Raw genomic sequence first — 17,831 nt, forward strand, 5'->3', positions numbered from 1 at the left:
AAAAAATGTTAAAGGAAACAAACAAAAAGTTGTTGCTGGAAAAAATTGTCTTATTGAATGAACAACATTTTTTTTTTTCGTTTTTGCCATATTTGTGTGAATTTTGTAAATCAATTGTTAATTTGCCAATATTTAGTTTGGGTGAAAAAAAATGTATTTATAAACTCAATTGCTTGTAATTCATTTCATAGCCTGGTTGGCCAGTTTGAAAATAAATTGTGAAATTGTTTGTTTGAAGAAATTGTCCATATATTTTACGAACTGTCAATCTTAGATGCCTAGCTTTAGCATAAACAAACATAACATGTCACTCATAAATTTGAGTGGCGGATTTTGAAAGTATATTCGTCAAAGTTTTTTGGTCTGTTTGATTTTAGAAATGAAAGACTCCTCATTTTATTTCTCGTTTATAACTCAAAACAAACATGAAAGTAAAATCTAAGAAAATCGAAATTTTTAAACAATTTTTTAAATATTTTTAAGGCTTTATGTAGGGGATTTTTAAAATATATATTTTTTTAATAATTCTTGAGACCTCCCAAATAATTTAAATTTTAGAGCATCAACTATTTATGATATCTTACCATTTTTATACCCTCCACCATGGTATGGAGGGTATATTAAGTTTGTCATTCCGTTTGTAACACCTCGAAATATACATTTCAGACCCCACAAAGTATATATATATATATATTTTTGATCAGAATAAAATTCTATGTCGATTTAGCGATGTCCGTCCGCCTGTCCGTCTATCCGTCTGTGGAAATCACTGTAGCTTCCGAACGAATTGAAGTACATTGATAAAATATTACTCAGATGTATATTAAAGTCCTGCAGACAGACTTTTGGTATTGAAAATGGGTCATGTAGGACCACGTTATGGTATAGCCCCCATATAACGGTACCTCCCGATATTCGGTACTTTGTTGATTTTAGCGACATTATTCACCGGAATAGTTTCAAATTTGGTATTTGAAGTTCGCAGTAGATACAACAGCCTAAAACAGAAAATTGTTCGTGCAGGTCCACCTCTTCGCATTGCTCGCATATAACGATACCTCCCGATATTCGATATTTTGATGATTTTTGCGACATTATTCACCCGAATTGTTTCAAATGTAGTATTTAAAGTTCGCAATGGATTCAACAGCCTACGACAGAAAATTGTCTGTGCAGGTCCACGTCTTTGTGTAGCTCCCATATAACGGTACCTCTCGATATTCGGTATTTTGATAATTTTAGCGACATTATTTACCGGAATTGTTTTAAATTTGGTATTTGAAGTTCGAAATGAATACTACAGCCTGAGACAGAAAATTGTCTGTGCAGGTCTACGTCTTCGCATAGCTCCCATATAACGGTACCTCCCGATATTCGGTATTTGGATGATTTTTGCGAAATTATTCACCGGAATTGTTTCAAATTTGGTATTTGAAGTTCGTAGTGGATACTACAGCCTGAAACAGAAGATTGTCTGTGCAGATCCACGTCTTCGCATAGCCCCCACATAATGGTACCTCCCGATATTCGGTATTTTGATAATTTTAGCGACATTATTCACCGGAATTGTTTCAAAATTGGTATTTGAAGCTAGTAATGGATACTACAGCCTATGACAGCAGATTGTCTTTGCAGGTCCAGGGCTTCGTATAGCCCCAATATAACGGTCCCTTCCGATATTCGGTATTTTGATGATTTTAGCGACATTATTCACCGGAATTGTTTTAAATTTGACAGAAAATTGTCTATGCTGGGCAAGGTTTTCAAGGTCAAGGTCGCACAGCTCCGATATAACGATACCTCCCAATATTCGTTATTTTGATGATTTTAGCGACATTATTCACCAGAATTGTTTCAAATTACGTATTTGGAGTTCGTTATGAGAACTACAGCCTAAGACAGACAATTGTATGTGCAGGTCCACGTCTTCGTATAGCCAACATATAACGGTACTTTCCGATATTCGGTATTTTGATGATTTTAGCGACATTATTGACCGATTTGTTTTAAGTTTCGCATTTGAATATTGTAATAGCTTATGGAAAAAAATTTCCTATGCGGGTCCATGTTGTCGTATAGTCCCTAATATAACATCTACATTCGGTACTTTTAAAATTGTAACAGAATTTTTAACGGATTTTATTGTTTTTGAGAATTGCTTAATTCGTTCCAAATGGTAGAGGGTATTCAACATTCCGCCCGGCCGAACTTACTGTTTTACTTGTTTATACATCTATCTCACTCCCTTACTTTCCCACCACTTTAATCCGTAGGCCACTATAAAGGGCTTACGGGGAAAATTCAATTAAGCTCATTACTTAGTTTTGATTTCCCCCCATTCATGTTTACCTCTTTCAATTTTCGCTCTTATATCTGCGTTTTAAAAATGAAATGCAAATGGTTTTCAGGAAAACTCCAGAGGATGAGATTGGGGCATAGGCAGAACAAAATCTGCATTAACTCCATTTATTGTCCAGGCCAATCTTCTACTATCCCCATGTTTTTCTACCGCAATATTCCCCGACTCGAGAAAAAAAAATTTCTAGTTGTCCATAGATCTCATAGCCATGCAATTCCTCTGCCAACGTGTAAACAATCCAAGTTGTTACAATCCTCTTCAGATTTTTTTTCCCAAACTTCATGCTTGGTTGCTTTTTGGCAATTTCATCAACATAATCATAATGCCAACCAAAGATGTTTGCTCCAGAATAACCATGTTGATAATGTGAATTTAAGTACTAGTCCTACTCCTCCCCCTCGCCAACAACATCATCGTCATCATAATCACAACAGGGGCTTTAAGCTTCTAATGTTGGCAGCTTTCCCGCCAGCTCTCCTCTCCTCTGTATATAGAATTATGAATCTTTGCCAAGCATATTATTATTGCCATTACGACCAGTATTCAGTTTTAAAATTGACTTTTTAATATGAGTATGTTTTTAGCCAGGCAGACATGAAAACAGCAGAAAGAGAAAAAAACAGGCAGACAGTTATAGGAACATGGAAAAAAATATGGATAAAAAGAAACTCTGGGAACTCTGTCTGCTCTCAGATATTATTTTATCCATTTATTGCCATGCTGCTGCAACATAGGCCTAGGCTCTTCAATATGTATGAGTTTTAGACCAATGTAAGACCAAACCAACAACAAAAACGACAACAACATCAACATCGTCATAAAAACAAGTCAAGTCATTCTCCTTCTCATATGAATGGGATTTTTATGGCTTTTTATTGTTAAGTCCAGATGATGTATGCCGCAAATACCGACATGTAGCACAACAAAAATGCTGCTTGTCGGCGGGAAAAAATATATGAGCAACTCAAACAAAAAGTATTAAAAAAATGTTGCATGAATGAATGATACATTGCATATTAATTAATAAACACTTAACAGGAATGGTGTAGTCTGTGTAGAATATCATAAATCATATTTGGAAAAAGAAATATATAAAATAAATAAATATATAACCGATACAGGAAGGCTTAAAAAAATACTAGGGAGGGGGATAAAATATTAAAGTATTTTCTTCTATCATCGATGCCTTCATTCTATAGGAAGGGGAAAAGTTTGCCTTGTAAACCCTTTAAAACCCAATGTTGCAAGACTTTTAAGGAGTCTCGGAGAATGATCCGTTGCATGGTCTTTGAGGGCCATGAAGATATATTAAAAATTGCGTTGTAGGGCTTTCAAGAAGTACTGAAAAAAATTATTTACGAATCCACATTATAAGACCCTTAAGGAGTTTTGAAAAGCTCCTTAAAAGGGCCATAAAAAATTATTTACAAAAATCCCATTTTAAGACCTTCAAAATGTCTTGAAAATTACAAAAAAAATCGGCGTTGTAAGACCTTTACGCAATTTTAAAACATTTATTTTAACTTGCATTATAAGACCTTTAAGTAGTTTCGAATGATATAAAAAATCGCTTAAAAATTCTGCTAAAATATCAAAAATACCGAATTTAGCAGTTATAGTACGGTCTATACGACGACATAGACCCATATTCAAATGCGAAACTTGATAAAAAGTTCGGATGTAGCTAAAATCATCAAAATGATAAGGAGGTACCATAATATGGGGGCTATACCAATAAGTGGACCTGCACAGACAATTTTCTGCCATAGACTGTAGTATCCATTTCGAACTTCGAATACCAAATTTGAAACAATTCCGGTGAAAAATGCCGCTAAAATCATCAAACTACCGAATATCGGGATGTGCCGTTATATGGGTGCTATACAAAAGCGCGAACCTGCACAGACAATTTTCTGTCATAGGTTGTAGCATCCATTAGGAACTTCAAATACCAACTTTTAAACAATTCTGGTGAATAATGTTGCTAAAAGCAACAAAGTACCGAATATCGGAGGTACCGTTATATGGGAGCTATACGAAGAGGTGAACCTGTTTAGACAGTCTCCTGTCTTAGGCTGCAGTATCGATTTCGAACTTCAAATGCCAAATTTGAAATAATTCCGGTGAATAATGCCGCTAAAATCATCAAAATACCGAATATCGGGAGGTACCATTATATGGGGGCTATACCAAAACGTGGACCTGCACAGACAATTTTCTGCCATAGGCTGTAGTATCCTTTAGAAACTTCAAATACCAAATTTGAAACAATTCCGGTGAATAATGAAACTTAAATCATGAAAATACCGAAAATAGGGAGGTACCATTACATGGGGTCTATACTAAAATGTGGACTTCCATGGCCCATTTTCAATACCAAAAGTCCTGCAGACATGATATACATTTTTGAGTATAATTTTATCAACCTACTTCATTTCGTTCGGAAGCTAGAGTGATTTCCACAGACGGACGGAGATCACAAAATCGACATGGAATTTTATGCTGACCAAGAATATACATTATATTAAAAATACACGTAGGGGGTTTTAAATCCAAGATCCACTTTTTAGGGCCTTTGTATGGCTTCTAAGAATGCACTAAATAGAGGCTTTGAGAGGCCTCTATAGTTTGTATACAATTTCTGTAAGTCTTTCAAAGGCATTTTAAATTTGTTTGTTGAAGGTCCTTTGAAATGCATCTATAAATTGCTTTGAAATCACATTTTGAGGGCCTCTGTTTATTCTCTAAGCCTTTAAAGGGCTTCGAAAATTCTGTTAAAGAAAGAAACATTATTCTCCAATAGACTCTCTCTCTCAATTTTTGAACTTTTGTCAGGCTATGCAAAAATAAGAAGAGCTCTTAACTAGCCTTCTACGGATAAAATACACGTAATTCGGACCCCTATTGATAAAGAGCCCCCCTTAGGTTTTTTGTTGAGTCTAGCAGAGGTCGTCTACTGAAAGAATCCAGTTCGACGTCCTTCTATAAGCCTCCCAGGAGTATCTTATTAAAAGAAGACCTCTCAACAGAAGATCTTTTGAGAAACGGCCATTCAACGACTTTTTCAGTTGAAACAACACTTCTAAACAGGTTTCTATTGGGCGAATGTCTCCCAATTGCCTTTTATTAATTAAAGACTCAATGGTCTAACAATTTAGGGAAGAGCTCTCAATGATCTTATATTTATTGAAAAAAGCTTCTCAATGATCTTCTACTGAGAGAAGGTCTCTTAATGGTCTTCTATAGGTAGAATGTTCCTCAACTGGTCTAAAGACCTCTTAAGGTCTTTTAACTGAGAGAAGGTCTCATCACGGCACTCTACTTATAGAAAACAATTTCGACGGCCTAGTTTTAATGGTAGTGACCTCAATTGGCCTTGTGTCAACAGGATGGCTCTTAACGGGTCAAAAAGAGCCAAGGGTATTTCTCCGGAGACCGGACTGAGATACCTGTCCATTGAGGGTCTTTCTTTAGATAGAAGGTCGATAAAGAGAACTGCTATTAAAAACAGGCCGTTGAGAGAGTTTTCTATCAGCGGAAGGTCTATCAGGAGTAGGTTTCTCAATCGACCTTCTCTTGACAGAAGGACTCTCGATGACCAGGTATTTTTTTGAAAATAATACTCTCACCAGAGTTTTTATTGAAAGAAGACCTTAAAATCAGACTTTTTTTGAGGTAAGACTGTTAATGGATTTGTATTATTGAAAGAACTCCCAAGAAATCAATTTTTTGGTAGAAGGCCTCTTGTTTTCAGTTGTAAAAAGTAAATAAATTTATGTTGATAGATTATATATCAACGACCTTCTACTATTACCGTCTACAATTAATGGAAGACCTCTTAAGGACTAACTGTTACTTTGCGAGGTCTTCTATGGATAGAAAGTCGTTGTTGAACGAACAGATATGTGTAGGTCCTTCTATCCATGGTTGACCCTTTCAGAAACCTTACTATTATTGGTGCCTGTCTCTCCTTCTGTCTCCCTCTCTCTCTCTCTATCTCTTTAAAAGAAGTCCCATCTGCTTTGCGGTTCACCATTTATATTTGTTTTACCATTTGCCATTTATTGCAAATAAATAATTTAATATTTTATTTCAAAATTGTGTTGCAATTTTTCCCAAGAGCTCTTGTTACCACTGGAAAACTTCAGTGTTCATGTTGCCGTAATATAATAACATTTTTGTTGCAATATATGTATACGCAGATACAATTATTGTACATGTCAGTGACCATTGGAAACTTTACGTTTTCGGTTATTTAATTTTTTTTTGCTTTTTATTTGTATTTTCAATGATATTTTAATTAAAAACAATTGCAGATAGCATTCATATAAATATTATATTTCAAGTGTTATAAAATAAAACAAAAAAACTACTCGAATGGCAACAATTATTACATTAACCCGACTGAGCAGCTTGTTAAAAACGCTGATATCCTCTTATGGCCTCAAGAGTGGAGAAAAAAAAATGGCCAAAGCAAAAAATCGTAAATAAATAAATAAAATAAAAAGTAACTGCGGCATTTATATTCCACCGCAGTCATGAACAGAATGTTGTGGAATTTACGTTTACCAATAAAATTTATGAATTTATAAAAAGTTTTCAGTTTTCAATTTTTTGCGGCATTTTAAACCTGGTGTGTTTGCCTAACATGGGCTGTGATGATAATTAATTAATAAATGCAACGTCGGCAACAGAAATGTTAGCGACAGTCGAACCCTCTTACAGGGAATGCTAAGGATTGGAATGATGTTACCTCAAGCAGATTTTAATTTTGAGAGTATATTGTGGCGAACGGGACTATTAATTTTTTCCAGTTATAAAAAGACTGTTTTCTATAAACAGGTTCCACTGTATATTTACTTTAAGTTAATTTTATTCTCTAGTGTAGCAATAAATTCAATTTGATTTCAATTTGATTCAATTTGAATTAAAAAAAAAAATACATTTTTGGAACGTTGTGGAAATGAAACGCCTTTTTCATCATCTAATATTGCGAAAAATGCAATTACTTGTCATATATAGGAATAATTAATGCCAGTGTTTATTAAATACCTCATTGGAACGTTGTGGAAGCGATACAGTTTTTACAAAAAAAATTTATTTTATTCCCTACTATTGCGAAAAATACAATTACCTGCCACAGAAAGAAAAAACTTATGCTACTTTTATGAAATGAAAAAAAAAACAATTGCAACGTTGTGGAAATGAAAAAGTTTTTAAAAAATGATTAATCTTGTTCTCTTATATTGCGAAACATTCAATTACTTGTCATATTAAACAAGAAAATTAAGATTTACATCGTTGTGGAATTGAAACATTTTTTCTAAGATTCCAGTTTTTCAAAAAATCAAATTTCATTATCATTACGAAAAATACTGTTTCTTTTATTCAATTTTTATGAAAACCCCCAACAAATCAATTTGGAACGATGTGGAATTGAAACAATTTTATAAAAAAAATTAAGTTTCTTCCCTAATATAAGGAAAAATTCAATAATTTGTCTTTAAAGATAATCAACATTTTCCATATGGAACGTTGTGGAATTGAAACACTTTTTGCTAATATTAATTTATGCAAATTTTTTATTCTAAAAATTTAATTCCATTATCTAATATTTCGAAAAAAGCAATTTCTTGTCATATAAAAGTAAAAGCCATGCCAGTTTTTACGAAAAACACATAAAAATGCAATTGGAACATTGTGGAATTAAAATAAAATGTATAAACAATTATTAATTTTATTCCATTATATTGTAAATAATTTAATTACTTGGCTAAAAAAATAAAAAAAAAATATTTTTTGTGTGAAATGTTCAGGAATTGAAACACGTTTTTCTAAAATCTACTTGTTTCAGTTTTCTTTTCTAAAACATGTAATGCCATTATCTAATATTGAAAAATTCAATTTCTTGTCATATAAAAGTATAAATTATGTCATTTTTATGAAGTACCCAAAAAAAATTGCATTTGGAGCAATGTGCAATTGAAACATTTTTTATAAAAAATTAAGTTTCTTCCATAATATAACAAAAAATGCAATAACTTGTAATCTAAAATAAAATTATCAAGATTTTTCAATATTGTGAAAAATACAATTTTTTGTGATGTAAAAGTTGTGTAAGTTTGTATGAAAAACCCGTAAAAATTCAATAGGAACATTGCGGAATTGAAACGAAATTTTCCAACAATTATTAATTTTATTCCATTATATTGCCAAAAAAGCAAATACTTGTCTTACAAAATAAAAAATCTAAATTTTATCTTGTGAAATGTTCTCGAATTGAAACACGTTTTTTTAAAATCAGCTTATTTCAGTTTTCTTTTCTAGAACATGCAATGCCATTATCTAATATTGAGAAAAATGCAATTTCTTGTCATATAAAAGTATAATAAATTATGTCATTTTTATGAAGTACCCAAAAAATTTTCATTTGGAACGATGTGGGATTGAAGCAGTCTAATAAAAAAAATAGTTTCTTCCCAAATATTACGAAAAATACAATAACTTGTAATATAAAATAAAATAATGAAGTTTTTTTCATGTGAAACATTGTGAAATTAAAACACAGTTTGCTTAAATGTACTGGAACATTGTGGAATCGAAACAAATTTTACAAAAAAAAAACTAGTTACTTTTTCCCTACTATTGCCAAAAATACTTGTCATATTCAATAAAATAATCGTAATGTTTGCATGTGGAATGTTATGGAATTGAAATACCTTTATAAAAATAGACTAATCTTATATCTTATCTAATACTGGGAAAATGCTTTTACCTGTTATATAAAAGTAAAAATTGTTACATTTTTCTGAAATACTCAAAAGTTTTCCAATTGGAATGATGTGGAATTGAAACAACTTTTACAAACATTTATTATTTTTCCCTAATATTGCCTAAAATGCAATTTCATGTCATATTAAATATTGTAATTGTAATGTGTGCATGTGGAATGTTATGGAATTGAAATTCTTTTATAAAAATAAATTTATCTCAATCCTTTTTTCTTAAAAATTCAATTCTATTATCTGATATAGCGAAAAATCCATTTATCTGTTATACAAAAGTAAAAATTATGTAATTTTGCTGATATACTCAAAAGATTTCCAATTGGAATGTTGTGGAATTGAAACCAATTTTACAAAAAATTATTAGTTTATTCCCTAATATTGCTAAAAACTCAATTACTTGGCATATTAAATAAAATAATCGTAATTTTTTCAAGTGGAATGTTGTGGAATAGAAATACCTTTGAACAATATACTCATCTCAATTCTTTTTTTTTCTAAATTTTTTTGCAACAATAAAAATCAAATTCTATTATCTAATATTGCGAAAAATGCAATTACCTGTTATATAAAAGAAAAGTTATGCCATTTTTCCGAAATACTCAAAGCATTTTCAATTGGAATGTTGTGGAATTGAAACAAATTTTACAAAAAATTATTAATATTCATCCTAATATTGCCAAAAATCCAATTTATTATAAAAATTACATAAAAAATCAACTTTTTCGTGTGGAACGTTGTGGAATTAAAACACATTTTTCCGAAAAAAAATATAATTTTTATTCTCTATACATCAAAAAGTGCTATAACTAGTCATAAAATATTACAAATTTCTCATTTTTGTGAAGTAACCCTAAAATTTGGTTACTGTGGAACACTTTGAGTCTACAATCCACTCACTTCCATTTGAACCAAATAATTTTCCTATACAAAATGCTTCCATTTCATTAACAAATGTTTGAAATTAAGTCATACAACCATAAAATTACCAACCCACTTTTCATTTGCGCGTTTCGTTTCCTTCCTGGCCCCAGCACAATAACAACAATAATTTATATCTTTTCGTGTTTTGTAACATTTCATTTTTCCACACCAATATTTTTCTCTTTTTTTTTTTTGCTGCTCCTATGTTGGTAAGTAGGCTGGTTGGTTGGCTGGTAAGAAATGCGTAAATGCGTGTTATTCAAGCAGACATACGTACATACCTACATAAATTTAAAGTTATTACCTTATTTAAGTGAAATATTTCTTTGGCATTTTGTTGGCAATATTTTTGCACTCGCAAGTCCCATATGTTATAATTTTATGAAATATGCAATATTTTGCTTTCATCCTGGAAAGCTCTTTAATGAGGCGCTATTATTCAAACATGTTTGTGAGAGGGCATTGGCGTAGTTGGGATACATTTTTCAAGGGGTAGATATGAATTTCAGAGCTGCTGGGATGTGATTTGTCTAGAAGAGGGTGGATCCGCAGATAAATTCCTAAAAAAGTGTAAATATTTTTACCCCTTTAAATATCTACGCCCCTGGTCACTTTTCACAATAATGACCATTTAAAGACTTCATTTCCTACCAAAAAACATAGCTGAAGATTTAAAGCCTTTGCTGGCTGAAGTATTTCATTTCATGTTTCTGGTTAAAAAAATATCTGCGAGAATATGATACCAGTTAACGGCCGTAATCTAAAACCTTAAAAGCCCAAACTGAATACAATTTAATGAGCCTGTTGTTGTTGCTGTTTGTGTGCTGTTATTTTTCACAAGGCAAATGATTAATGTCCTTGTTTTCCTCTAGCAGACACTAGGCGGTCTAGCAGGAAATGCTGAGGAAAGTAAATAATGCAGCAATATTTAAGTGGAATATAATGAAATTCTTATTCAGTAAATATTACGGTACAATTGTTTTGCATAAATGTTTCAATTCCATTTTTTTTGCACATTTGGGAGTATTCCCAATAGTATATATTTTCTACACTTTGAGATCGAGACCCATTTTGTTTCAAAAATATGGCAGAAAACCTCAACGTACAAAAACGTTCACCGTTTTTAATACAGGGTGAGAAAAAAACTGCAACAAAGCCAAACGCCATAATTTTTACATTCCTTTTAAAATTTTATTGAATGAAATCAAAAAATGTCAGAAATAGCATCAAATTTTCGAATAAGTTTAGATTTGTTCGAATTGGTCACCTTTGGCTCGAATTATGGCCTTCAAATGGCCAATGAAACTGTCACACACTGCCCGAATGTTGCTCTGTGGTATTTTGGCCCATTCCCGGCGAAGCGCTTGTTTGAGGTGATCGACACTTTTGTATTTTTTAGTGCCAACCTTGCTTTCCAAAAAACTCCAGTCACAATAGTCCAACAACCATTGGTGGCCATTGTGCGCTGGAAATGAAGCGAGTAACCTAACTTTGTAACAATTCTTGGGTCTCGTGTTGTGGCCCTGGTCCAAGGTCTGCGGGCAAGATGTTTGCGTGCCCAAGGCTTTAATACACCCTCCACAATATTTTCACGATAATATTCGACATTAATACGAGCGGAGAGCGACCATCGTCTGTTATGGCGGCCCATATCATCACCCTGGCCGGCGCCATAATATTCGGTATTTATTCTGATGCCACGGTCGATTAATACGAGCAAAGAGCAACCATCGGCTGTTATGGCGGCCCACACCATCACCATGGCCGGCGCTTGAGTTCTGGTGGCCAACCGAAGGTGCACATTTTCAGCTGATCTCTATGCCAAGTAAACACGATCGTTTGGTTTGTTTACAAACTACTGGACAAAGAATGTTTTTTGTCATCGGAGAAAACCAAATTCGGCAGTTCACCATTTTCGGCCAAGCAAAGCAACTCTTTAGCTATTTTGAGTCTTTTTTCATTCGGTTGCGGTGTAAGTTCTTGCACTTTTCGGAATTTCAATGGCTTTAACCCGAGCTCATTTTTCAATATTTGCCGAATGGAATATTGCGATATGTTCAGCTCACGAGCCATTTTTCGGTTACTGCGATGAGGGTGTCGATCATGTCGCTTCTTTACTTTTCGAACCATTTCTGCAGATGTTGCTGTTTTCTTCTGTCCATTACCTTGACGTCGAGCTACACTACCAGTATCACGGTACCGAGCGATGGTATGAGGCACAAAAGATTTATTCATATTTAAATGCTGGAGTACTCTAACGTTAGCCGCTTGTGGTTTTCCAGCCAAGTATAAAGAAATCACACTATCACGCTTGAATTCCATCACGAATCATTTTTTTCCTGAAAAATTCTCACCAAAATGATTTTGTCGCTTGTAAACAATATAATGAGCTATCACTGGAATAATTTTAACAGTTGTCGGACGAGTGGCTTAGAAATGACAGCCGTCTGAAGTTGGTTGCAGTATTTTCATCTCGCCCTGTAATTTAAGCTCAAGACACAAACAGAAAAAAGATAAATCTTTATGTTTCATAAAAATATTTTTTAATTCAAAATTACGTAAAAAATTCGCATTCCATAAAAAAAATAGTTTTAAAAAATCCACTTTTATTAAAAGTCCTTAAAATAATATTTTTAAAAAATCCACTTTTATTAGTAGTCCTTAAAATATTTTTTTTTTTAAATCAACGTTTATTGAAAGGGTAAATTTTTATTTTTAAAAATTCATGGCTATTGATAGCCCCTGAAAAAATATTTTAAAAAAATCAACTTTTATTGTCATTCCTTGAAAATACATTTTTAAATCAAAGATTTTATCATCAGTCTTAAAAAAATATTTTTTTTTAAAATCCACTTTAATTAAAAGTCTTTGAAGATATATTTTTAATAAATCCACTTTTATTAAAAGTCCTTGAAATAATATTTTTTAAAAATCAACGTTCATTGAAAGGGTCAATTTTTATTTTTAAAAAATCCAAGGATGTTGATAGCCTCTGAAAAAAATATTTTTAAAAAATCAACTTTTATTGTCATTCCTTGAAAATACATTTTTAAATCAAAGATTTTATCATCAGAACCTTTCAAATTATTTTTTTTTAATTCAAGATTTTAACCCAGAAAATCCTTCAGATATATTCCAAACCCCACGACTACAGCTCGAAAGGCCTTAAAAAGTTTTTTTTTTAATTCCAGATTGTCTCCTTGTTAGTCCTTGGAGAGACTCCATTAAAGAAAATGGCTTTAATGTGGTTTCATAAAATATAGCTTTTTTCAGACTATTATAACTATAATAATTATGTTCCAATCTCATTTCATTCCAACTTCCCACAATAATGATACCATTATTAAATTCCCCCCTTCTGTTAATAATTTATTATTTTAAATTACCATTTAATACATCCTTTACCTGTTTATAATACCACTTCATAAATAATAGAGCTCTCTCTCTCCCTCGCTCTCTCTTAAATATTTTATGAATTCAAATTAATTTGCCATTTTCACAGTGGCCTTTTCATTGCTGCTCAGGACAAAATTGCCCTCAATTTCAGTTATTTATAATCAAATTTATTCATTCGTCTGCCGAACCCCCACCCGACTTAATGCTCCTTTTGTTTTCTATTTACAGCAATCTCTGTTGGCAGGACGTATACCGGTAGCCTCAATGACGGGTCCAATTAAACGCGGCCTTTTATGGCAGCAACGTGATCGTTTGTTTTCACGATGGAAAGAAAGGTAAGGCTGGCATACTAAATTATTATGGTACACACAGTGAATGAATGAATATTTGATGGAGAAAAAAAAACAGAACAGAAGCAAATTGGAAAGAGTACCTCCCACAATGGGCAGACGCGGGGTTGTACTTCAAACTTTTTACGTTGCAATACAAGTTGCATAGCCATGGCCCAGTGCGTGGTTGCAAGGTTTATAGATAACCTGCTGTATTGCATGCAATTCAATTGTGCGGGAGGAAAGGGTCAGGGGGAGTTTTTTCATTCACTCTCACTGAGGATGTAGAGAAATGTTTTCTTTTTTCCAAAAAATAAAACACAAGCTTTAGTATTTTAATTGGTGACAAATAATTGACAGGTCAACTACATGTCTATGGCAAAGAGAAGCCATGAGCTAACCTCATACCGAACCTAGTATGACACGTGTTTGTGGCCAAGGATGTTTCCAGCAATGTCCATGTCAATGTGTGTGTATATGTTGTCGAGTTGTGAAAACATTTCACTACAGGATATTTCCATTGTCTGATTTCATTGTTGCCGTGTGTCTCGTCCGGTTTTTTTCTCTGACTGAGTTTTAAGTGAATTATTTTAAATAATTAATGAATACATGCCAAATCGTTTCAATCCAATTCTTTTCGTCTTTCATGCTATCTGCAATTTCTGACTGCTGACTGACAATTGCCATCACACCGAAAATGTGTTGTGTTGAGAAAACAAAACCCCCAAAAAAAAGTTCATTTGCAAAATTGATATAAATGGAAATTGTAATTGATTTGCTATCTTCTGAAGTGCATTCGTCGGAGAGAGAGAAACAAAAATTGGGGTTAATGGTTTTATGGTGTTGATTTTGTTTTGAAAATTTCTGTTGGCTGGTGGGAATTTCGGAAAATATTTAATAATGTTATTTTTCAAATAATCAATATTTAAATCCATATACCATTGTTTGCCAAAAAACAAATTGATGGGAGTTTGGGATGAATGAACAGAGATGTTAAAAACGCCAATTGGGGTTGATGAGTGTTTTAAACATTGTAATGCCATTTGAGCGGCCAAAAATTTTCCAAAAAATAAATAAGTTCGACCGGGCCGAACTTTAAATACCTTCCACTATTTGGAACGAATTTGGAAATTTTCAAAAAATAAAATCCTTTAAAAATTCAGTGAAAATCTTAAAAATACCGAATATAGCCTTTATATTTGGGTCTATACGACGTGGATCTACATAGACATTGTTGTCATAAGTCATTACCATATTCAAATTCGAAACTTGAAATAAACGGTGAACAATGTAGCTAAAATCATCGAAATACCGTATATAGGTATACCGTATAGGTACCGTTATATCGGAGCATCCATGTATCCATCTGTAGCATTTATTACGAACTACAAATACGACATATCAAATAATTTCGGTGAGTATTGACCTAAAATCGTCAAAATACCGAATATTGGGAGGTACTGACATGTGAAGCCTATACGAAGACGTGGACCTGCGTAGACAATTTTCTGTCTTAGGCTGTAGTATTCATTACGAACTTCAAATACCAAATTTGAAATAATTCAAAATACCGATTATAGGGAGGTACCGTTATATGGGGGCTATATGAAAACGTGGACCTACATGACCCATTTACAAACTTAACCCTACTGGAAAAATAAACTTGTGTGCAAAATTTTAGTCTTCTATCTCAATTCGTTCGAAAGATAGCGTGATTACAACAGACGGACAAACGGACATCGCTAAATTGACTTAGAATTTTACGCTGAACAAGAATATATATACTTTGTTGGGTCTGATATGGGTATTTCGAGGATTTACAGACGCAGTGACAAAGTTAATATACCCTCCATAGTATGGTGGAGGGTATAAAAAATCCACGATCATGGATGGTTCTTGAAAAAAATATTTTTAAAAATCCACATAAAAAATATTTTTTTTCAAATTTCTAAATACTCCTTAAAAAATATGTCTTCCGAAATTTTAAATACTCCTTAAAAAATATTTTTAAAAAATCCACATTGATTGGTAGTCATTGAAAAAATATTTTTAAAAAATCCAAGTTCATGGATGGCTCTTGAAAAAATATTTTTAAAAAATCCATGTTTATGGATGACCCCTGAAAAAAATATTTTTAAAAATCCATGTTTAAGGATGACCCCTGAAAAAAATATTTTTAAAAAATACACGATTATGGATGGCCCTTAAAAAAATATTTTTTAAAAATCCACATTTATAGATGGTCCTTGAAAATATATTTTTAAAAAATCAACATTTATGGATGACCCTTGAAAAATTATTTTTAAAAAATCCACGTTTATGGATGGCCCTTGAAAAAATATTTTTTAAATCCACGTTTATGAATGGATCTTGAAAAATTATTTTTAAAAAGTCGACGTTTATGGATGACCCTTGAGAATTATTTTTAAAAAATACACGTTTATAGATGGCCCTTGAAAAATTATTTTTAAAAAATCCACATTTATGGATGACCATTGAAAAATGATTTTTAAAAAATCCCCGTTTATAGATGGCCCTTGAAAAAATATTTTTAAAAAATCCACATTTATGGATGGCCCTTAAAAAATTATTTTTAAAAAATCCCCGTTTATAGATGGCCCTTGAAAAAATATTTTTAAAAAATCCACATTTATGGATGGCCCTTAAAAAATTATTTTTAAAAAATCCACGTTTATAGATGTCCCTTGAAAAAATATTTTTAAAAAATCCACGTTTTTGGATGGTCCTTGAAAAAATATTTTAAAAAATCCACGTTTACATATGGCCATTGAAAAAATATTTTTAAAAAATCTACATTTATGGATGGTCTTGAAAAAAATATTTTAAAAAAATCTACATTTATGGATGGTCTTGAAAAAAATATTTTTAAAAAATCCACGTTCATAGATGGCCATTGAAAAAATATTTTTAAAAAATCCACGTTTATAGTTGATGCTTAAAAAATATTTCTAATAGACCAACGTTTATTGTTGATGCTTAAAAAATTTAAAAAATCCATTTTTATGGAAGGCCTCTGAAAAAATATTTTTTTAAAAAATCCACGTTTATTATCGGCCCTTGAAAAAAATATTTTTATGAACTCCACTTTATTATTTAAAAAGTGCTTTTAAAAATCTTCGTTTATTTTTGGTCTTTGAGAAATATTTTTATTGTTGGTCCATGAAAAAATATTTTTAAAAAATCCATGTTTAATGTTGGTCTTATGTTGAAGTCTTTTAAAAAATATTTTTAACATATCCAGTTGTTTTAAAGGCTTTAAAAATATTTAAAAAAACACACGCTTATTAATAGTATAGTAAAAAATATTCTTTATGTAATATTTTAGCTCGAATAGTCCTTAAAAAGTGTTATTTAATTTCGTTTTTTCATAGACCGCCTAAATGTGTGCTATGTTTTTAAATAATGCCTTAAAGTACTATCTTTTTGCAAATGTGTAAGTTTTTCTATTCTCCTCTTGTTTCTCTCCACATCTCTGAATCAATCTCCTATTCTCCGTGGTATCATGCCATTCATTAAATGACCCTCTTTGCGGTCTCGTTTATTGTTACTTTCAATTATGCTTCATTATCTGCGAGTCGTTTTTTTTTCTCCACATTCTGGCATGGACTACTGGAACATGCCATCATCTCCAACATGATGCAATATGGCATAACAAAAAGGAATTTATCCTTGAAAATGAAATACAAAGCACAAAAGGGAAAAGTGGAGCTACAGACAAAAAGGTCTCCAGACAGTCATTTTTTAATTCACTTTAACATGGCCAAGTTGTTTTATGACTAGTTTGTTCTTTTTTTTCGGTCCAAAAAATACTTTAAAATTGGTTTTTGTTAAGAGGCCAAAGAAAGGTTGTACCAAAGTTATAATTTAAAAAATGTCTGAAATTTAAACAGTAGCTTGACTCATCTAAGGCCTCTTCTACCCATTATCTCAGAACAGAACTTGTTTTAGCCTCAAATAATTAATCTTGGCAAAACTTCTTCTTGGGGTGTTAACATAATTTTAGTCTGTTCGACATGT

The 17,831-nt window shown here is 32.1% G+C and overlaps 1 protein-coding gene across 5 annotated transcripts in view; it reads left to right on the plus strand.

The window, feature by feature from the left end:
- LOC101901024 (GATA zinc finger domain-containing protein 8-like) overlaps window positions 1–17,831 on the plus strand; it is a 227,919-nt gene that overhangs the window by 165,853 nt on the left and 44,235 nt on the right. For all 5 annotated transcript variants that reach the window (XM_059118357.1, XM_059118360.1, XM_059118358.1 and 2 more), the window contains one exon: window positions 13,693–13,799. In XM_059118357.1, coding sequence (XP_058974340.1) covers window positions 13,693–13,799 — 107 coding nt within the window. The remainder of the gene's footprint in view (window positions 1–13,692; window positions 13,800–17,831) is intronic.

This window comes from Musca domestica, unplaced genomic scaffold (assembly GCF_030504385.1).
Source record: "Musca domestica strain aabys unplaced genomic scaffold, Musca_domestica.polishedcontigs.V.1.1 123, whole genome shotgun sequence".
NCBI classification, from domain to species: domain Eukaryota; kingdom Metazoa; phylum Arthropoda; class Insecta; order Diptera; family Muscidae; genus Musca; species Musca domestica.